Source organism: Centrocercus urophasianus, unplaced genomic scaffold (genome assembly GCF_019232065.1).
Source record: "Centrocercus urophasianus isolate 14NV4802_14NV808 unplaced genomic scaffold, USGS_Curo_1.0 seq_28, whole genome shotgun sequence".
NCBI classification, from domain to species: Eukaryota; Metazoa; Chordata; class Aves; order Galliformes; family Phasianidae; genus Centrocercus; species Centrocercus urophasianus.
Genome location: NW_024884844.1, coordinates 5,599,731 through 5,618,169, shown reverse-complemented (window position 1 = coordinate 5,618,169; position 18,439 = coordinate 5,599,731). Strand labels below are relative to the sequence as shown.

General features: G+C 49.1%; 1 protein-coding gene across 1 annotated transcript in view; it reads left to right on the top strand.

Moving 5' to 3' along the window:
- Positions 1 to 6,334: 6,334 nt before the first annotated feature.
- The window catches only part of ITGB5 (integrin subunit beta 5), a 41,177-nt gene continuing 29,072 nt past the window's right edge, over positions 6,335 to 18,439 (top strand). Inside the window, exons 1-4 of the mRNA XM_042827271.1 lie at positions 6,335 to 6,446; positions 9,259 to 9,344; positions 13,094 to 13,298; positions 17,424 to 17,673. Of these exons, the coding sequence (XP_042683205.1) occupies positions 6,335 to 6,446; positions 9,259 to 9,344; positions 13,094 to 13,298; positions 17,424 to 17,673 (653 nt within the window). The remainder of the gene's footprint in view (positions 6,447 to 9,258; positions 9,345 to 13,093; positions 13,299 to 17,423; positions 17,674 to 18,439) is intronic.

The following is an 18,439-nucleotide window of genomic DNA, read 5'->3' as shown; positions in this document are numbered from 1 at the left end:
TTCTCTTTGAATTGTGTAATTCTGCTGTGAAATATGAACATGGAAAATGGCCCTTAGAGGTGTTTTGGGACTCCTACCTGTTGCATGCATTTTTCCGTCTGCATGTCCTCCAAATCCAGATGGGTACTGGAGAAACCCACACCCTACAGCTTGAGAGGAGTTGTGCTGCAAGCAGGGCAAAGCCTCCAGGGAGGTCCTGGACTTTCCCACCCTCCTGCTCTTCTGCGACATGGGGTGTCCTGTTGTGTCCCCTAGTCTGCCACCTGCTTTTGTCCTAGACTGAGAGTGACACTGGAGAAATTTATTGGCATATCTGCACAGGGAATGCTAAATAGAAGAGTCAGGGACTGTAGGCTTGTATGGATGTATTGGGTCTCTTAGGTCATGTGTTATGCTGACTCTATTTGGAGACACTTGGGTACAGTTAGGGGATGCAGGATAGTCAGATAGAGGCGCCGTGTTGTGGATGGCTGTGGTCTGAGAGCCTGAACCTGAACAGCTGCCTTACAGGAGGAGGGGATGTGATAGGATGGGGGTAGTGATGGGTTGAACTGCTTGAGGCTGCAACCAGCCTTGAAAATGAGCCGTAAGAACCTGTGTCCAAGCACTCCCTAGCACCCTTTCACTTTAGGACAAAAGATGATGGCCTTATGTTGCAGTAGGGGAGGTCCAGTTTGGATTTTAGGAAAGATTTCTTTTCAGAAAGAATTGTGAGGCACTGGCACAGGCTGCACAGGGAGAGGGTGAAGTCACCATCTCTGGAGGTGTTCAAGAACTGTGGAGAAGTGGCACTCAGGGATGTGGATGGGGATGATTGTATGTGAAAAGTAGTTCCTTTCAGGCCTGGGAGCAGGAAGCACTTTGCATTTTTCTAACTTTCTGCTGGTGAAAAAGCACCTTGTTTACTTTATGAGGCTGGTTTTACACCGATACTGCATGTGATGATCCAGGCTGCTGTCACTAGCTGGTTAGGGTGAGCAATAAAGATAAGGCAGTTCCCCAGAACCTTGATTTTCACTCCTCTACTTTCTTTGACCTCAGCTGCTCGTTGTTTTGTGGATGAACTCTAGCACTCTTTCCACCTGAAGGAACAACAGACATTTTTTCAGCCTTTATTTCCCGTTATTTGTGACCTATGTGCCTTGTGGCCTTCCTTGTTCTTAGACTACTGCTTTTAGGGCCTGGTTTAGGTTGTTGTTGATTTTTTTTTTTTTTTTTTTTTTAACTAATTTCTGCACAAGTCTGTATGTTCAGCTTTTGCTCCCCAATCCTGGATTAAGTCAATTAATTTCTCTTGGGCCCCCGGGCAAAGCTGCTCCATTTGCAAGCACTGGACACAAGGCTGAAAATACAATTCATTAAGTGCCTTGTGAAGGATGCTCCAACTGCTGGTAAAATACTGCTCTGGAGAAAGGCTTTGCATCAGGGGGAGGTGGGCATGGAACAGCTCCCCAGAGCAGTGGGTACGGCCCAAACTGCTGGTGTTCAAAGAGCATCTGGACGCCACTCTCAGACACAGGATTTGAAATTTGTGTGGTCCTGCATGGAGCCAGGAGTTGGGCTTGATATTCTTTATAGGTCCCTTCCAACTTGGGATATTCCATGGTTCTGTTTTTGCTGCTAGAGATGCTGGGAGCTTCCCACATCCCCCATAGTCTTTGCAGTGGGTTTGCTGGATGAGCCGGCTCAGCAGGAAGTAAATAGGGAATGAAGGGAAGAGACAGTAGGAGTAAAGGAAAGTCACTGGAGTAAATAAGTAACGACAGAAATAAGATCAAACAGACATTGTGGTTGTTAATAAATGACCCATACCCAGTGTCATGGTCTCAAGGGATGCAAAGGAAGGGTGCGGCCAGCAGCATGGGGATATTGCACCCAATACTGAGCCATCGGTGACAGGTTCTGACAGCACTGACATGGACAGCGGCCAAACAGCTTCCAGAAGTGCTCAAAGTTACAGGAGATCTGAGCAAAGTAGGCAGGAAAAAAAAAAAACAACAAAAAATGGAGTAAGTCCCCAGGCCCTGGGCACTGTCTCCATGGCACCCACTCAATGCTGCAGGGATTTGCCAGGAAAAAAAGAGACTTTTCTCCACTCTCTGTCCAACAGGACAAGAGGTGATGGCCTTCAGTTGTGCCAGGGGAGGTTCAGGTTGCATATTAGGAAAAACTTCTTCTCAGAAAGAATGGTAATGCAGTGGTAAAGGTGCCCGGGGGGGGGGGGGGGGGGTAGGAACCTTTCCTGGAGGTGTTCAAGAGCCATGTAGATGTGGCACTGAGGGATGTGGTCTGAGTAGGAGCAGGCATGAGCTGATGGTTGGACTGGATGATCAAATTGGTCTTTTCAACCTTAATGATCCTATGCTTTTATGATCTGAACCTTTAATATCTGTTGACACCTGGAAGGACATTTATCTCAGCAGGTTTCTCAATCTGGCCATTGCTTGAGAAACGTGCTCTGCCTCCCTGTCCCCCAGGCTCTTGCTGGGTGTCACTGCCACCTGCCTTGTGCCCTCTAACACCACCTGGTTAAACATTAGCGAACTTCAGCCTATGTTTTAGTCATGCATAACGAGGTGTAGGTGGGAGAAAAAAAGTCTGCTGCATAAGCAAGACTTTGGAATAAAGACTTTCTCCAAAATCTGCAGTCTACAGAGGCCCTTTTTTCAGGCCTGATTAACCAAACTAGGGATGTACTTTAACAGGCAGGCAGGGCAGCAGGGATGGACCAGCCTCCAGGCTGTTGCTTCGCTCACTCTGCAGCTTGGTGGAGTCCTTGCCACAAGATGGTGCTGGCTCTTCACAGTTACAGGAAAGGCCACAGAAATGCAAAACCTTTTAATCAGCTGTGTCAGCTGGGGCTAACCATTAGCAGGCACAGCATGCTGCTGATTTTAACCCTCTCCTGCACCCCAGCCTTTGGGACCCCGATGCCCATTCCATTAATGAGCTCCTTAACCTCAGGGATGGGGACATATTTCTCAGGGTGGCCACAGAGACCTTTATCAACTGTCAGATCAGTACTTCAGTAACCCCTCCATAAAAAGCTATTCAGGCAGCCAGATGCCCCCCAGCCTGCTCATCTTCCCCACACTGCACCTAGATGTGCAGTATTACATCAAAAGTTGGATCCACTGGCACTGTTTGAAGGACTGACATTGATGCACTTGGCTCTTCTGGGGGCATCTTGCTCTTTTAAGGGTGTGAGAATGATCTCCTCCATATACCTCCCTCATTTCCCAGCCCATCAGCTCCAGGCTTGCCCATGGAAAGTAATAATGTGAAGATACAAGGTTCCCCAGTTGAGCTATCCCATGGGGAAGGGACACCTGTGTCCAGAATTTATTGTGCTCCTAGGTGGCAGAAGACTGACAGGTGGGAGGTGAAGCACTCAGTTGATCATCCAGCAACTAAAGGAGGGGCTTGCTTGTTGGCTGCCCCAGATATACCAAGGATGCCAAAATATGGTTTAGATAAGGAGTTAAGAGAAGGAAAACAGGCACTGAAGTGATTGCAGCTCAAGCACCAGCTGGCAGCCCTCACTTGTTGCCATGTAATTGCATGGTGCGCACTTCGTGGGATACCCACCGAGGGATGGTTTGAGGCACAGAGATTTATTCTGAACCCTTTTTTGTTTGTTTGTTTGTTTGTTTTTGTTTGTTTTTTAAATTTATATGCAAGAGAGGGACAAAACTCGAAAACGAGTTTTCAGGTGCACTCCTCTGCTGCCCTGCATTTCTGCAATGTTTCCTCTCAGCAGCAGGGAGTGCTGGTGTTGCTCTTCAGTAGCAAAACACTGACGCTGGTCCTCAGATGGTAAATGCATATATATTTAAAGGAAGTAGCAGCATGAGCAGCATCATTAGCTGTAGAACACGCTGTTTAAGAAAGAACAAAATTCATGATGGTTTTTTTGTTGCTGTTTTTGTTTTTTTGCACGTGATTTTTGCCTATTGCTGCCATCTGACATGGATGTTGTATGAATTGGAATTTGTTGTAGATTCCATGCAAAAAGCAGGAGACAACCCACTACATTGCTGTAGGGAAGCCCTGGTGGGAAGGCAAAGCCCACTGTGTTTGTCTGCACTCCCACCTCCATAGCATGATCAGGTCCTACCTATGGGGACCACCATTCTACTTGAAGAGGTGAAAAAAGAGGGGTCAGCTTTGGGAAACCTACAATGTCTAAATTGATATGGGGTTATCTAGACATGAATCAGATGCTTTTATCCACCCTTCCTGCCACATAAGGGACATATGACAACGAAAACATATCTTTAATACACCCAAAGTATCATGGATAAACCACTTTATTTGTTTTGCCTGATAACTGAAGAACTGACTTGTAATTATCTCACTTGTAAGATACACTGGATTGCATCCTACTTGCACCACACTTCAAAATGCAAGCGATAAGAAAGCAAGCACAAAGATCAGGGCTTTCTAACCAGCTGTTTCCTGTCTCCCATCCAGCAGAACTGGGCGATGATACAAACCAAGCTCATGGGACTCCATGGCCCCTAAATTCTTGAAGGAAGTAGAGAGGTCTCAGTCCCCTGGATTGAGTAATCCCTCAATTGAATTGGCACGTTGTAAGCAGGGGAGAAAAGATATGGGCTGTGTCTGAAGATCAAAGCTGATGAAGCCCTTCTTCAGGCTCCCACCCCAAAATTGTAGAATCTCAGAATGATGTGGGTTGGAAGGGACCTCAAAGATCATTTAATTCCAACCCCCTGCTGCAGGACAAGGTTGCCAACCACCAGAGAAGGCACTAAATCAGGTTGCCCAGGGCCCCATCCAACCTGGCCTTCTTTGTATGATGCCTTTGTCGTTGATAACCTTGTTAATATACCAAGTCTGTTTTCTTGGAAACCCAACAGGAAGATGAAGGCCTCACATGGTTTTGCTCCCAGAAGCCCTTCAGAGCAGCTACAACACTTCTTGCTCTGCACATGAGGGTGGAAGTGCAGTGCTGGCATTGGAGAAGGGTATCAAGGTAGGCAAGGGATGAGGGACCCTCACTCTTCAGAATGAGATGAGTGCAGCTCTCTCATACTGTCCATATATGTTTGCAACCATGTGCACTTGTGTGTGGTTACAGAAAGGTTGTCTTCTATCCAGGGATGGAGGATATGCTGTGGGAAATGCTGTTCTGTGTACATCAGAAGAATGCTGCAACCATGCCAGGTTGTTACTGATCCAGGACGGCTTTGGTGAAATCCAAACCTGATGTGGCACAGCAGTCTGGAGATGCTGAAGAAACCAGCAGTGCATATGAAGTCATGGGGACTGAGGATGTGTGTCAATCAAACCTAAAGGTAAGATCCAGTAGATATGCTGTTCAATTGGCATGAAGGTCTGCAGGCCACTGGTAGTAGCTGTTGCTATTAACTACCTTTGGAATCAGCCATCGGCTTGACAGCTGATTTATGATTTGTTTTAAAAGCAGGAGCAGAGCCTGCCAGCAGTCCAAACACTGCCATAAATCCTCCGTTCCCCTTAGATCTGAAGTGTGGATGTCCCATCGAGCTGGGGACAGACCCAGAGCTGGAGGGCGGGCACAGCCCGGCTCACAGCCCTTGGCCAGATGGACGCTGTTTGTGTGGCAAAAGTCGCTGAAGCAGGATAATGCCACGTAACAGGGGGCAGTGAACTGGAGGGAATGCGTGCCAGCCCGGCAGCAAGCAGGCACGGAGATCGGTGTGCCCGTGCTGCAGATGCATGTGTGCACATATGTGTGTGCACGTGGCTGTGTCCGGGCGTGACTGTGTGCATCACAGAATGACTTGAGTTAGCAGGGACCTTAAAGACCATCTGGTTCCAGCTGTGCACAGAGCTGCCACCCACTACATGCCTGTGCCTTTGCGTGTGTGCATGCGTCTCTGCGAGCTCCACACGGAGGTGTGCGTGCATCAACCCGAGCGTACATGCACGCGTGTATACATTTGCACGTGGACGCCTGCACGTGCATGCGCGACACGCGCACGTGTGCACGCACATGCGAGCACGCACGTACACATTTACACCAGCGCGGCCCCTTGCACAACCACGCACACGAGCCCGTGTGATCCCCCGCTGCCCCGCTCCGCTCCCCAGTTCCGGGCTCCGCCTCCCCGCTCCGTACCCCGGCCCGAGCGCGGCCGAGCGGCGGCACCAGCGGCGGGCGGACCCCGGCCGCTCCCCGTCGCCCGCCCCGGGCAGTCCCAGCGCCGCCCCCGCCGCCTCCTCCTCCTCCTCCTCCACCGCCGCCGCCGCCGCCGCTGCTGCGGCCGCACAAAAGGCGGCGGGGAGGGAGGGAGGCCCGGCGGGAAGGGCAGCCTCGGCCGCCCGCACCATGCCCCGCCGAGGGGGGCTGCCGGCCCCCGCCGCCGCCCGCCGGCCCCCCCCGCTCCTCCGCCTCCTCCTCCGCCTCCTCCTCCTAGCCGCCCCGCTGCAGCCCGGCAGAGGTAAGGGCCCCCGAGCCGCCGCCGCGCGTTGCGACACGGAGTTAACTTTCTTTTGCTCTGCTCTGCTCTGCTCTGCGTTCCCCTCCTCCGGCCGGCTTCATCAACCCCGCTTCCATGTCTGCCCGGTGCGTGCCACTGAGGCGGGGCTGTGTCCGCGTCCCTGTGCGGCGATCTCCGTGAGAGCCCCTCCCGGTGCTTCTGCTGGCGCCGGTCCTCCGCGGGGTCCCGAGCTCCTCGAGTCCCGTTGTGCCGCTGGAATCGCATCGGGGCACCGCAGAACGGGTTGCGTTGAACCTGATCCCGTCCAACCTGGCCCTGGGCACCTCCAGGGTTGGGGCATCCTCAGCATAACTAAAACGATTCTTTTCTCATACATAGCTGGGTGAAGCATAGAGCGTATTGCTTTTCTCCTCCCCAGCAAGCCACTGCATTCATCCCGCAGTTTGAGGAGCTGCCCGGACGGGGTTTTCTTGCAAAACAGGTTTAAAATGCGGTCTGATTGCCCGGAGCATCTTCATGAGTAAAACCGGTGTACCTTTCGTGAGGGATTCCCATCTTGCTCTGCATTACTGGTGTCATTATTAAAATCTCAGCAGCCCGCTGAGATGTACTGCCTTTCCCTGCTCACTGGGGCCCCTGTGGCTCTGTCCGAGGGCAGGATGGGCCCAGAGGTGCTGTCTGAACCTGCTGGGTCCTTCTCACAATGCAGTTGGTGTTTAGGAGCTGTGGCATGAGGGCAGATGTGTACACGGAGTGCAGCTTGGCAGTATAGGGGGTGGATTATCATCCTCCAGAGTAATCCCAGTTAAATTCTGGGTGGAATTTTTTGCACTACGTCAAGTTTAGTGGAAAGGAGTGGTTTTGTTAATTGGGTGGAGGGGGCTGAGTTTCTTCTCCTTGCCCAGTGGATGAGCACAGGCATCCTCAGCTCCTTCCTTTGCCCGGTTCCAGCATGTGATCCAGCATGAAAATCTGCACCAAACTGGGCACTGCTCTGAACTGAGCACAGCGAAGATCATCACTGGGAAAGCGTTGCATCTTTGTGCTCCAGCTCAGAAAGCTCAGCTTGCACTCCCAGTACAGCAGCTTAATAAAGCTGAATTTTCATAACAGTGCTGGAGATGTTTTGGTTTTGCTCCGAAGTGGGGAAAAGAACCCCAATAAATGCCCCTGGGAGGAATGTCCCATGGAGAGCTGTGCCACTGTCAGCCTTTGGTTGTGGCACCCAATGGGCGGGAGAAGACCTCAGTTTTCATTCAGACTCCACTGTGGCCAAGTAAACATTCTGAAATCCATCAGTCAGGAACAGAGGTAAATGCTGTCCTATTTCCAGGCGAATGGGCAGGGAAACCTGCTGGGTAGCTGGAGTGCAACGATTTCCTTCAGAGAGGGGATTTGGAAAGGCTTTGGTCTGTGCTGGAAGCCATTGCAGCTGTAGGGCTCGGAAGTGTGAGTGTTAATCTCCCTGCGTGCTACAGCTGCTGAATAAGCTACGTTTTGCTTTCTGTTACATCTTTATACTTAGAACCCTCACAGTGCCCAGGAGCTGAAACACAACTCTATGTGAACAAGGAATGAGACGCATGGGTATGTGCTAACGGTCAGCAAGAAAAAAATTAATAAGCCCCTTGTTCAGCCCACAGGAAAGCCAGCAGCCTGCCTGAATGAAAGCCATACAGCCAGCACAGCTCCGCAGCCCGCGCTGGGCTGAACCACCTGGCAGGGCATAGCCAGCCTCAGTGCACGGCTGGGTCATGCCATAGGGCTGGCTTTGGAGCAGGGACAGCAATGCTTGTCCTTCTGCTCCATGCTTGGGCAGGTCCTTGCCCCAGGACAAAAACCTGCGTGGTTCTGCAGCCATCAGTGAGTCTGCGCTGTCTGCAAGTGGCATCCTGCAGTACTTGTAGCCCTCCGAAAATAGAGGCTGGACAGTGCTCTTATTGACATCTGGGAAGGAAAAGAATAGCAGGCTCCCTGTTCACGCCCAAGGCATTTTGTTGAGAGTCTGCAGCCCCTGGGCTGAAAATCAGTTTAATTATGTATTGACAGTGGATGTTAAGCGGCGGAAACCAGGCGGCTGGGGCATCAGTGCCATTGAAGGGCGCATTCCTGGCCCCAGGCTTGGTTAAACAAGCTGCTGTATTCAGAGCCCTGTGCCATTGACGTTTTAGTTCAACTTGCACCATTCTGCTTTATTTTGAAATCCTCTCCCAGCCCAGATGCTGGATGTTTGTAGATGGGAATAGCTGTGTACCCAGAGCAGAAAGCAAGTGTCCCTGGTTGGCAGCACAGAGCCCTGCTGATGGTGTGTCCTTTGGACAGGCCAGCCGGGTATCTCGGGGAAGCGAATCCTGTCATAAATTAAAGCAATTTGTTGTGACTGCATTCAGCTGTGGGAATCATCAATGGGGAAGTGGATATCTTCTAGGGCTGCATTAAGATGGAAATGCTGGAAGGGAGCTGGGTGTGCCTAGTGTGACTTTAGTCAGCATCTTAGGGGTTTAGGGACAGCCACCTTTGGGCCAATGGCACAGCTACTGCATTGTCAGCATGTTATTTCCTTCTTTGATTAACCAGACATCATTGAAAAAGAGGGAAGAGTAATCTCTAGAATCGTATTTCAGTGGTTCTCAGCTGCCCCAAAACCAATTTCTGTCCTTTTTAAATATTTCTTGGGGAAGGAAAAGAAACCAAGACCTGCATACTGAATAGGAGTTCCAGCCTTTTAGTGTGGGAGGTTCTTTGCTCATGACACCAAACTTGCAGTGTATTTAGCTCAGCCCACCCCATTCTCTGTCCTTTCTTGTTGAAGGTCTCAACCTGTGCACGAGTGGAAGCGCCTCATCCTGCGAAGAGTGTCTCCTCATCCATCCCAAGTGTGCTTGGTGCTCCAAAGAGGTATGTTCCTTCTTCTGCTCCTTCAGCTGTCTCCCACTCTGCATGGGGCACTGTCACTGCATGGGCTCAGTTGCAGGGAGCCTTGCTGGAAAGCATTCTGCCCTGGCTGCCATCCCAGTACGTGCTGCATGGCCTGCAACAGAGGTAAATCCCCTCTGTGAGTCTGCTGTGTTGTTTCAGGAGACTGCCAGTGCTTCTGGTGTCTGCACCAATGGCAATGAGCTGTGCAGTTTACCAGCATGCTTTGCAGCAAAAATGCATCCTTATGTTTTGGGTATCTTGTAGTCTGAAATCATCTCCCCTTGTTAAATAGAGTGGTTCAATTGGAAGAGGCCTACAAAGATCATTGCGTCCAACTGCCTGACTGCTGCACAGCTGCAGCTCTCCAAGGAAAGCATCTTCGTGCTGCTGTAGTATTACATTACCTGACAGAATAATAGCTCCTGTGCTTTTTTTTTTTTCCTTCCCAGGAGGATGAGTGATGCATAGAAGGCAAAGGGAAAGGGTAAAGCAGTAGATCTTGCTTTTGAGACATCTTGTAAACAGCTGTAGAAGTTCCTGTTCCAGGCAGCTAATCTGCAGTGTGATATTGCATCCAGGAGCGCTGGCTGTCACTTATGGGTACCCAATAGTTTGCCTTTAAATATATCAAATTCTTGGCATCAAAAGACAAGTTTTACAAATGCTGCCAGTGGAAATGTTGATCTGGTGGTCACTACGACCACTAATAGTACCACTAATAGTACGTCAGCCTGTGGCATTGGCAGCTTGACTCTTTATCTTGCAAACAGAAGAGTTCCCAAACAAAATAGTTTCCAAATGGAGTGGAGGGGCCGGGGGAGGGAAGAGAAGTGTTTACAAGGAAGTTCCGTAATCCTTCCTGACCTTTAGCCTGGAGCAGCTATTTAAAAATGCACTTCCAGGTATTTCTGGCCAAGAGCCACATGTTAAAAAGCCGCTGTCCCTGTTACAGGCTGTGAGCTGGAACTTAGTGAGCTCTTGTTCTAACTCTGCATTGTTTTATAATGTGATGCCTATGAAAGGCAGAGCTGAAATAGGATCATCTATTTAAATTACACTTGAAAGAGGAGATGTAAAACGTAGCTGGCTGTCTTTTGGGTGTGCCTTGCGACAGGGCTGGCAGGGGAAAATACCTGGCGTGAGTGTACATTGTGTGGATGTACATCCACCCGTGGGTTATGTGTGCAGGTATATTTGTGTGTGTGCACTCAAGCCAGGGATGCTAATAAATCCTATTGATTAAACTGAAATTTTTTCTTTGGTGAATTGAATTCTCCCATGTTTTCCAGTGACGTGCATGCACCCTGTGCTTTGTGATGGCAGGAGTTTGTGCCTGGAGGATGAGGAAGGAAAATCAAGGGATCTCCTGGAGGGAACATGTCAACTTTCTAAGTGAAGGAAGAAAGCATAGTTTCTGCTGAATTAATGCAGGATTGAACTGATTAAAGCAAAAACTGTAGGGAATAGCTTGGGACATGTGAAGTCAGAGTTATGTATAGCCAATGCTGTTCTTGCACGAGCCAAGCAATTTGTCTTAAAACGTCCCAGCTGATGAGCATGTAATTGTCGCGTTGTTGGCCTAATCTCCATTAACTCGTATCTGCTTGCATGCATTGCCTTTTGCTTGCTTATTAGTGCACAGGCCCAGCAAGCAGTGTGAGCCAATACCAAGAGCTGCAGGGTGTGATCTCTGAGCAGATGCCATTCTGCAGCACGAGCCAGTGCAGCTCAGCAATTGTCATCCTGTGGCAATTCCCTGGGGCCAGTTTCAGAAGAAATCTAAGCAGAAAATGGGTCAGGAGCAGCAGAGATAGGGAGCTGCAGAATTGCAGAGGTGCTGCTGAAGTGAGAGCTTTTGCAGTTACTGTCAAATGGTGTTCTGCATCCCCTCGAGAGCTGAGTTATTCCTCTCAAATTTCTCCTGAAGAGGAGTGTCTCCTGCCCAAAATGTGGACTGAGGTGGCTGAAGTAGCCTTGTGGAGGTGGAAGCCCATGAGAGCTATGTCCCTTGTGTTGCTGGTGGCTTGGCTTGGTGGGACAGTCAGAGCTGGGAGCTGAGAATTGCTGTAAACACATACCCAGAGCCTTTTTCCTGATGCTGCAGGGTGTGCTACCAAGGGCTGATAGATGGTGAGGAAGCATCCTCCTCCAAGGCTGCATTGTGCTACCCCATGCCAGCCAGAAAATCAGGTCCCAGTTCACTGCCCTTTGAAGTCAAGACATCCCATAAACATCAAAAGGTTTTGGAGCATGCCACAGGGGTGACTGGAAGTGCTTGACAAAGACTGGCTTCTCGCTGATATAATCATAGAATATCCCTAGTTGGAAGGGACTTGTAAGTGTCATAGAGTCCAACTCCTTTAAGGACTAATCATGTCTGAGATAAGCTCTTCCCCACAGCTGCCCTGAACCTACTGCTTTGCTGGGCGTTGTTCTTGGCTGGGAGGGATTCTGCTCTCTATTTTGTCATGTTGGAGATGATTTATGCAGTCCCAGTCCTCCTTTCTCTCAGTCCATCTGTTTACACGGTGCATTCCAAGAAATTCATGTTCACATCCATCTGATGTGCTGTCGCCTAGGCTTGGCATTGCTGCTCCATGCTGGAATGCAAACTTTGCATTTTTCAAATAGTGTTCAGCCCTTGTAGTGAGGAAACGCAGAGGAAATACTCTGTATGTGTCCCAGGACCTGAAGTTGTCCTTGGGAACACTCCTGAGCTGTGTTTGACATCAGTCAGACAACCTCTGCCTCCTTGATGTTTCCCCTGTCACTTGCTGCTCTCCAGCATTGACAGAAAGTGGGATTTATCCAACCCTGCTCTGCTTTTTTGGCTGTGTAACTGAGGGAGGGGCTGTGAGCATCTTCTTTCCATTATTTTGTGTGATTTTAGTATCTGCTTAGCTCCCAAGCAGAAGATGGTTGTGTCTATTGTTATAGTACAAAAATAAGCAGAAATCTGATGTTGAAAATTCAGTAAGCTTTGGGCAACTTGCTCCTTTTAGCCTTTTCAAAAATAAAACTAAAACCAGCACGCTAACAAATAGGACGTGCTGGCTGCCAAAGGCTGCATTGTGAGGCCAGGCTGTTCCTGAGTGCCTGCCACACACAATGCCCCGTTGTGTGCCATGGTGGGGGCCGGCCAGGGGCTGCAGGAGGGCTGGGGGAGGCATGGGGGAAGATGTCCCTGTTCATTGCAGTGGAGGTTGGACAACATGACCTTTAAGAGTCCCTTCCATAATACTGTGTGCTATGGGGAGCTCTGTGTCAGCTGCCTCTCCAGTCTGCTCCTGCTGGTTTCTTGTCCAGCCTGCAGCTGATTTGGTCTAACACCTCCCATCAGCCCTCATCCAAGTCCCTTATTCTCCAGCAGAGCTTCCCTAGACAGCCTGCCCATGTCAGAGCGCTCCAGCTGTGCTCCAGCCTACAGAACTCTTGCTGCAGTGGCATTTTTCCTGTGCGATAATCCAGGGTCCTCTTTGCAGTGGTTTGAGGTAGGGGTACCATGGTGCTGGTGCTGGGATGTGTGGTCTCACCCAGGCAAGAGGGGACGTATGTCCCTGGAGCTCCCAGCCTCGTTCTCCAGCTTGCACATGGCCCTCTGTCTTCTCTTGGCAACAATTCTGCGTTCCTCTCTTTTGTCAAGCTCCACCAGGCTCAGGCACACATGGAAAAATTCACCTTCTAGTCTTCTCCTTTCCCTTTCCAATCTGTCTGTTCTTCCCCCCCAGGAGTTTGGCAGCACGAAGTCCGTCCCATCGCGGTGTGACTTCCTGCAGAACCTCATTGCCAACGGTTGTGCCGGCGCCATCGAGAACCCACGCAGCAGCAGCAGCGTGATGAAGAACATCCCCTTAAGCAGCAAGGGCTCTGGACAAAGCCACCTGGATGTCACACAGATCACTCCGCAGAAGGTCGCCCTGAGTCTTCGTCCTGGTGAGTCCCAGCAGCTCCCAGCTCCATGGTTGCATGTGGGTGGGCAAGAAGTGGAACTGGATGTAGGATCATAGAGTCATTTGAATTGGAAGAGGCCTTAAAGGTCATGTAGTCCACCTGCTCTGCCACAAGAAAGGACACCTGCTGCTAGATCAGGGTGCTCAGAGCCTGGTCCAGCCTGAGCATGCAGAGGGATGGCTGTACCCATGTCCTCGTGCTCACTGAAGGTGCTGGCTGCTGGCCATCAGAGCCCATCAGCTTCAGTGATATGCTCCAAACAGAACTGGGGCTGAGGTTTTCTATGAGAGGACAGTGAGAGGTCAATCAGATCCCACGTAAAGCTGTCACTTAACCCTTGTGTGCATTTAAAAGGAGCACACTCAGCTTAAAAATACACCCTTTGGATGGAAGGAGTTAAAGAAACTTTGGATCCTGAAGCCTGACAGTGCTTGACTCTAAACTGAGACAGCTCCGTATGTAAATTTTTTTTAAAAAGCATATCTGTTTTCTGTTGGTATGCAAAAGAGCCATGGGATCAAGGCCTGAGATGAAGATTTGAACTTGTGACTCAGAGCTTGGACCATATCCACATCCTTGTTTCACTCCCCTGAGCCATCACTTTCCTTAAGTCTTTTCATTTTAAATGAAAATTAAGAGTGAAAGGCTAGATGGAGCCACGCGAGCGTGCTTGTTATCAAAAGTTTTTGCATGGTAGGGGAAGGCTTTAATGTGGGTTCAGAATTCTAACAAACATTTGGCAGCCAATGTTTCTGAAGGGGGGAGAAAAAGCTCTTTATGGCAAAGTTAAGAAGCAAGTATAAAAGCATGATTCATTATAAGCAATTGGTGTGGGTTTCTAGGGCTTATGTTTCTGTGACAGCTCTCATGAGCATACAGAAAAATGAGATAGGATGCTTTTGCCCAAGAAAAACAGCAGTGTGAGTTGGTGCTCACCACACTAGAGCTCTTTCAGGAGCTACCAGGGCTGACGGTGGCTCCGGTGTGGCTCTGCTTCTGCAATTTGATGCTGCTAACGCAACAGGTTTGCTCCCGTCCAAAGGGAGTTGTTATTACTGTTATTACTCTGTTCCTCAAGGCAGTCGCTGTGGGAAAGGGCAGGCTCAGCATTGCCGTCTTGCAGGCATGATGCCTGGTGCTCAGCACTTTCCTTTCCCCACCCCCAGCTATTGGGATGCCCATGGCTCCAGCAGTGAGGTGGGATGTGGGGTCCATCTCTGTGTGGTTTTCCTGGGGCTGTGTTGCTGGATGCTGGAGCTGCTCTTCCTGCTGGTCCTCGCATGGAGTCAGGCTGCACTGCCAAGTTCCTATATGGCAGGAAGATGGAAAGTGGGGCTGATAACCCCTCTAGGGTGCTGCACTGCTCTTGCTTCACCTGTATGCTGTGGGTTACCATAGCTTGTGGTCTGCTGGACAAATCATAGAGTCATAGAGAGGCTTAGGTTGGAATGACCTTAAAGATCATCCATTGCCCATGCCTTGGGCAGGGCTGCCAACCTCCAGATCAGTCTGCACAGGGCATATCCCACCTGGCCTTGAGCGCCTCCAGGCGTACAGGGATGAACAGGGATGGGGTATCCATAGCTCCTATGGGCAAACAGCAAAGGCCTGCAGAAATAGGGAGTGAAGGTGAGGCTGTACTGCTGCTTCTGAATACCAACAAATGCAGGAGCCAGGGAGGGACAGGAGTCTTGCCAGCAGCTTTCTGCTGTCTCGCCTTTGCAACTGATCCTGTGGCTGCAGGACTTGCCCTCAAATCCTTCAGGTCACTACAGGAGGAGAAATATATCTACATTTTTCATATTATCTCCCATCTGTACTGCTTTTCTTTTTCGTTTTTGTTGCAAAGCAGCACACTCTTACTCAGGGCTGATGACTTCCCAAACGCTGGGCTTTGCACCCCCAGTTTAAATCATCCATTTGTACTTGAGCTTGAGAGTGAATCCTGAGGGCTGCACCCAAGACACAAAGGAGACAATATTGATTTAATTTTGTGCATATTGTGCATAATACCAATTTTGTGCTCCAACGGGAGTTATTTCTTTTTGTGCCCAGAGTGTAGGATTTCAAAGACCAGTTGACACAGCAGGCGTGGTGATTGTGCTCTTCTATTCTCAGACCGCTAAGCAGAAGCAGAACGGGGCAAATTGTCAATTGTTTGCTGGTCCCACCCAGGCTGTGAGATCTGAGCATCCCGTGGCATAAACCACATCCCCAAATCTCTGTGCTCTGAGTTGATTCCTGAAGGCCTTACAGTGATGTCTTCTCAGGGCAACTTTCAGATCAAGCATTTAGTTTTTATGATGTTGCTTGTTAACTCTGGGTTCAGCTGTAAGACAGTGTTCTGGTATGAAAAGTACGAATATTGTAAAAGGAACTTAAAGCAATGAATAGATTCATGTTGTGTTGTCCATTAAATCAGCAAGCAGAAGAGGGTTTTGTGGATAATCGCGGTTGACGAATTTGCATTCTTAAATTGGCCAAAAGCAGCTTTTCCAGTTTTTGTGCTGCCTCTGTGTGACAGTATCCAGGAAACATTTCTGAATGCAGTTTTAACTTTAATGCTTCTCAATAAAAGCCCTAAGGAGAGGATGGTGGCGGTGGTAGGGGGGGGAAGGAAGAGGCTGGGTTATCCCTGAAGAGTCAGACAAGTACTGCACACAGTGAAAAATAAATTCTTTTGTACTGACATCGCCATACATTAGCAATATTTTCTGTGAGCTAATTAATTTGTGTAGTTAGGAATGAAAGAAGAAGCAGCCCTGGGATCCTGATATTATTGCTGTTTTTTTGTGGACTAATACATTCATTACCATCAAGGAGGGTTCAGTGGAGCATCCCAAGAACTCTTTCCAGCATGGCAATTCCCATCTTAGGACCTACTCTGGAAGAACAGTATTTTTGAAACTGCGGTGTCCGGGGCACTGTATGCCAAAGGCACATTTCCTTTTTTCTCAATGGGTTAAGTGGGGAAAAATGCATCTTGGGGTAGGAGTTGCACGGGGCTCAGGGGAGCAGGATCTGGCACCATGTGGGGCAGTAGAGCGCTGGGGATGCTGCAGAGCACTGGGGATGCTGCTGTTGCCTGCTTGTGGGCTGGAAGTAAGTGGGAGCAGCTGTGCTGCTGCAAACAATGAGGAAAACAATAAAACTTTTAGGGAAATGTTTTCATGATAATAAAAAATGTGCTTTTCATTTCTGAAGTGGGAGGAAGCAAAGAGTGCTGCAGAACCTGCTGGTGCCTGAAAGTTCAGCCTGGGCTGTGAAGTGAGAGGTGGAACGGAAGGGGTGCTTTGGGCTTGAGATGACTTTAACCCCTGAGGACTCAGCAAGCTGGAAAAGGGGCTGCAGAGCCAGCAGGAGATACAGGATTTTTAGCTGGAGAGTACTGGGGATTTCAGTTTGTCCCCTCACTCTGTTGTTGGCAAAATGTAAGGCAGACATTGGCCTTGTCCCTTCTGGCTTCAAGTTGAGCTCGTATTTATGCCAGCTCACCTTTTTCAGCACGTGGACTCCTATTCTGGACACTGTCTTGACCAGAAGAGCTTTGCAGAAGGGCAGGTCAGGGGAGAGGCTTACTTCAGCTCTTTTTCATGTCTTCTCAGCCTGACTCAGTCCTGTCAGTTTCCTCCCTTGTGTTCATCACTTTGGATGAAAGCTTTATCTCCACTTTGATACTTCCCCATTTGACTGCAACATCCCTCTTTTCCTGTTTCACTTCCCTTCTTGCCCTGCTTTCTCCAGAGTGATGGTGACATGACTCTTTTCCTGCAGAGAGGTCTTTCTAAAAGATGTTCTTTCTTTATTTGCCTCAACCTGCCTTCCAGGAACAGTCCAGAGGACATCTTGCCTTCAACTCATGTTTCGTCCTGACCCTCTTCCTTCTTCTGCTCCACCTCCTTTCCTTCTTGTATAAGGCTTCCTTGCTTACCTGTTAGTCTCCTGAGGAGTAAACTTGAAAAAACTTGTTCCCCTTAACCCTCTTAGTTTGCAAGAGAGCCTACTCTGCACAGTGAAAGCAAAAATAGCACGCAGTCTAGATTTGATGATGTGCTAGGTGTTTTCTTGCAGTGCTTTTCACTGCTCTCAACTATTGTGTGTGTGCAGGTGACAGGACCTCCTTCCGAGTTCAGGTCCGGCAAGTGGAGGACTATCCTGTGGACCTGTACTACCTGATGGATCTCTCCTTGTCCATGAATGACGACCTGGACAATATTCGCAATCTGGGGACAAAGCTGGCTGAAGAGATGCGGAAGCTCACTAGCAATTTCCGGCTGGGCTTTGGCTCTTTTGTGGACAAAAACATTTCTCCTTTCTCCTACACAGCACCAAGATACCAAAACAATCCCTGCATTGGGTAAGTAGGTGCTCCCCAAAAGGAGAAGCCCAGTGCAGATACTAACAGTGTCTGGAGAGTCTTTCCTTGCAGTTCTGGCTTTAGGCACCGAACCACACTTTTGGGACTGTGTGGTAATGCTCCAGAGCCATTCAAAATCAAGCAATTCCCAATTTTGCAACAGCTTTTGGGGTTACTCTGATCTAAAGATGTACCTAGATGTTCCTCTTGTGCCAGGAATCTAAAGCTATTTTTAAATACCTGAAGAGGATGCAGACATTGCGGGCTTTTTTATTTTATTTTTTTTTTTTTTAGAGACTTTGGGAAAAGGGAGCAAGAGCCAGAAATTCCTGATTTCTGATCCTGTCTCTGAGTCATAGTTTGGCCTTGAGTAGGTCAATTAAGCTCTTCTCTGCTTTACAGATAAGGAGACCAAAGCAGTGCAATTCTTTCCCAACAGAAGTGTTTGGGGGAAGTGAGATTTGGAAGGGCCTGTGAGACTGATTAATGAGTATTTGTAAGGCATTCTGAAGATGTCAGGCAGTTTCCTTCATCTTTATTGCCAGGGAATGAAAGCGAACTGGCAATTGCAACAGACACAAATAATGCAGTTTGCTTTGCGGTGTTATCAGAGCCTTTTTTTTCCCTTGTTAGTAGCTTTCTTAGTGTCTTTTTGTTTGACTTGTAACAGCCAGAGGATCTAGTCTGTTGAATCAAGGATTATGCCAGAGTGAAATAGGCTGACATGGAGGGCGTACAGGCTCAGGTGGATTTGGATGTTGGCATG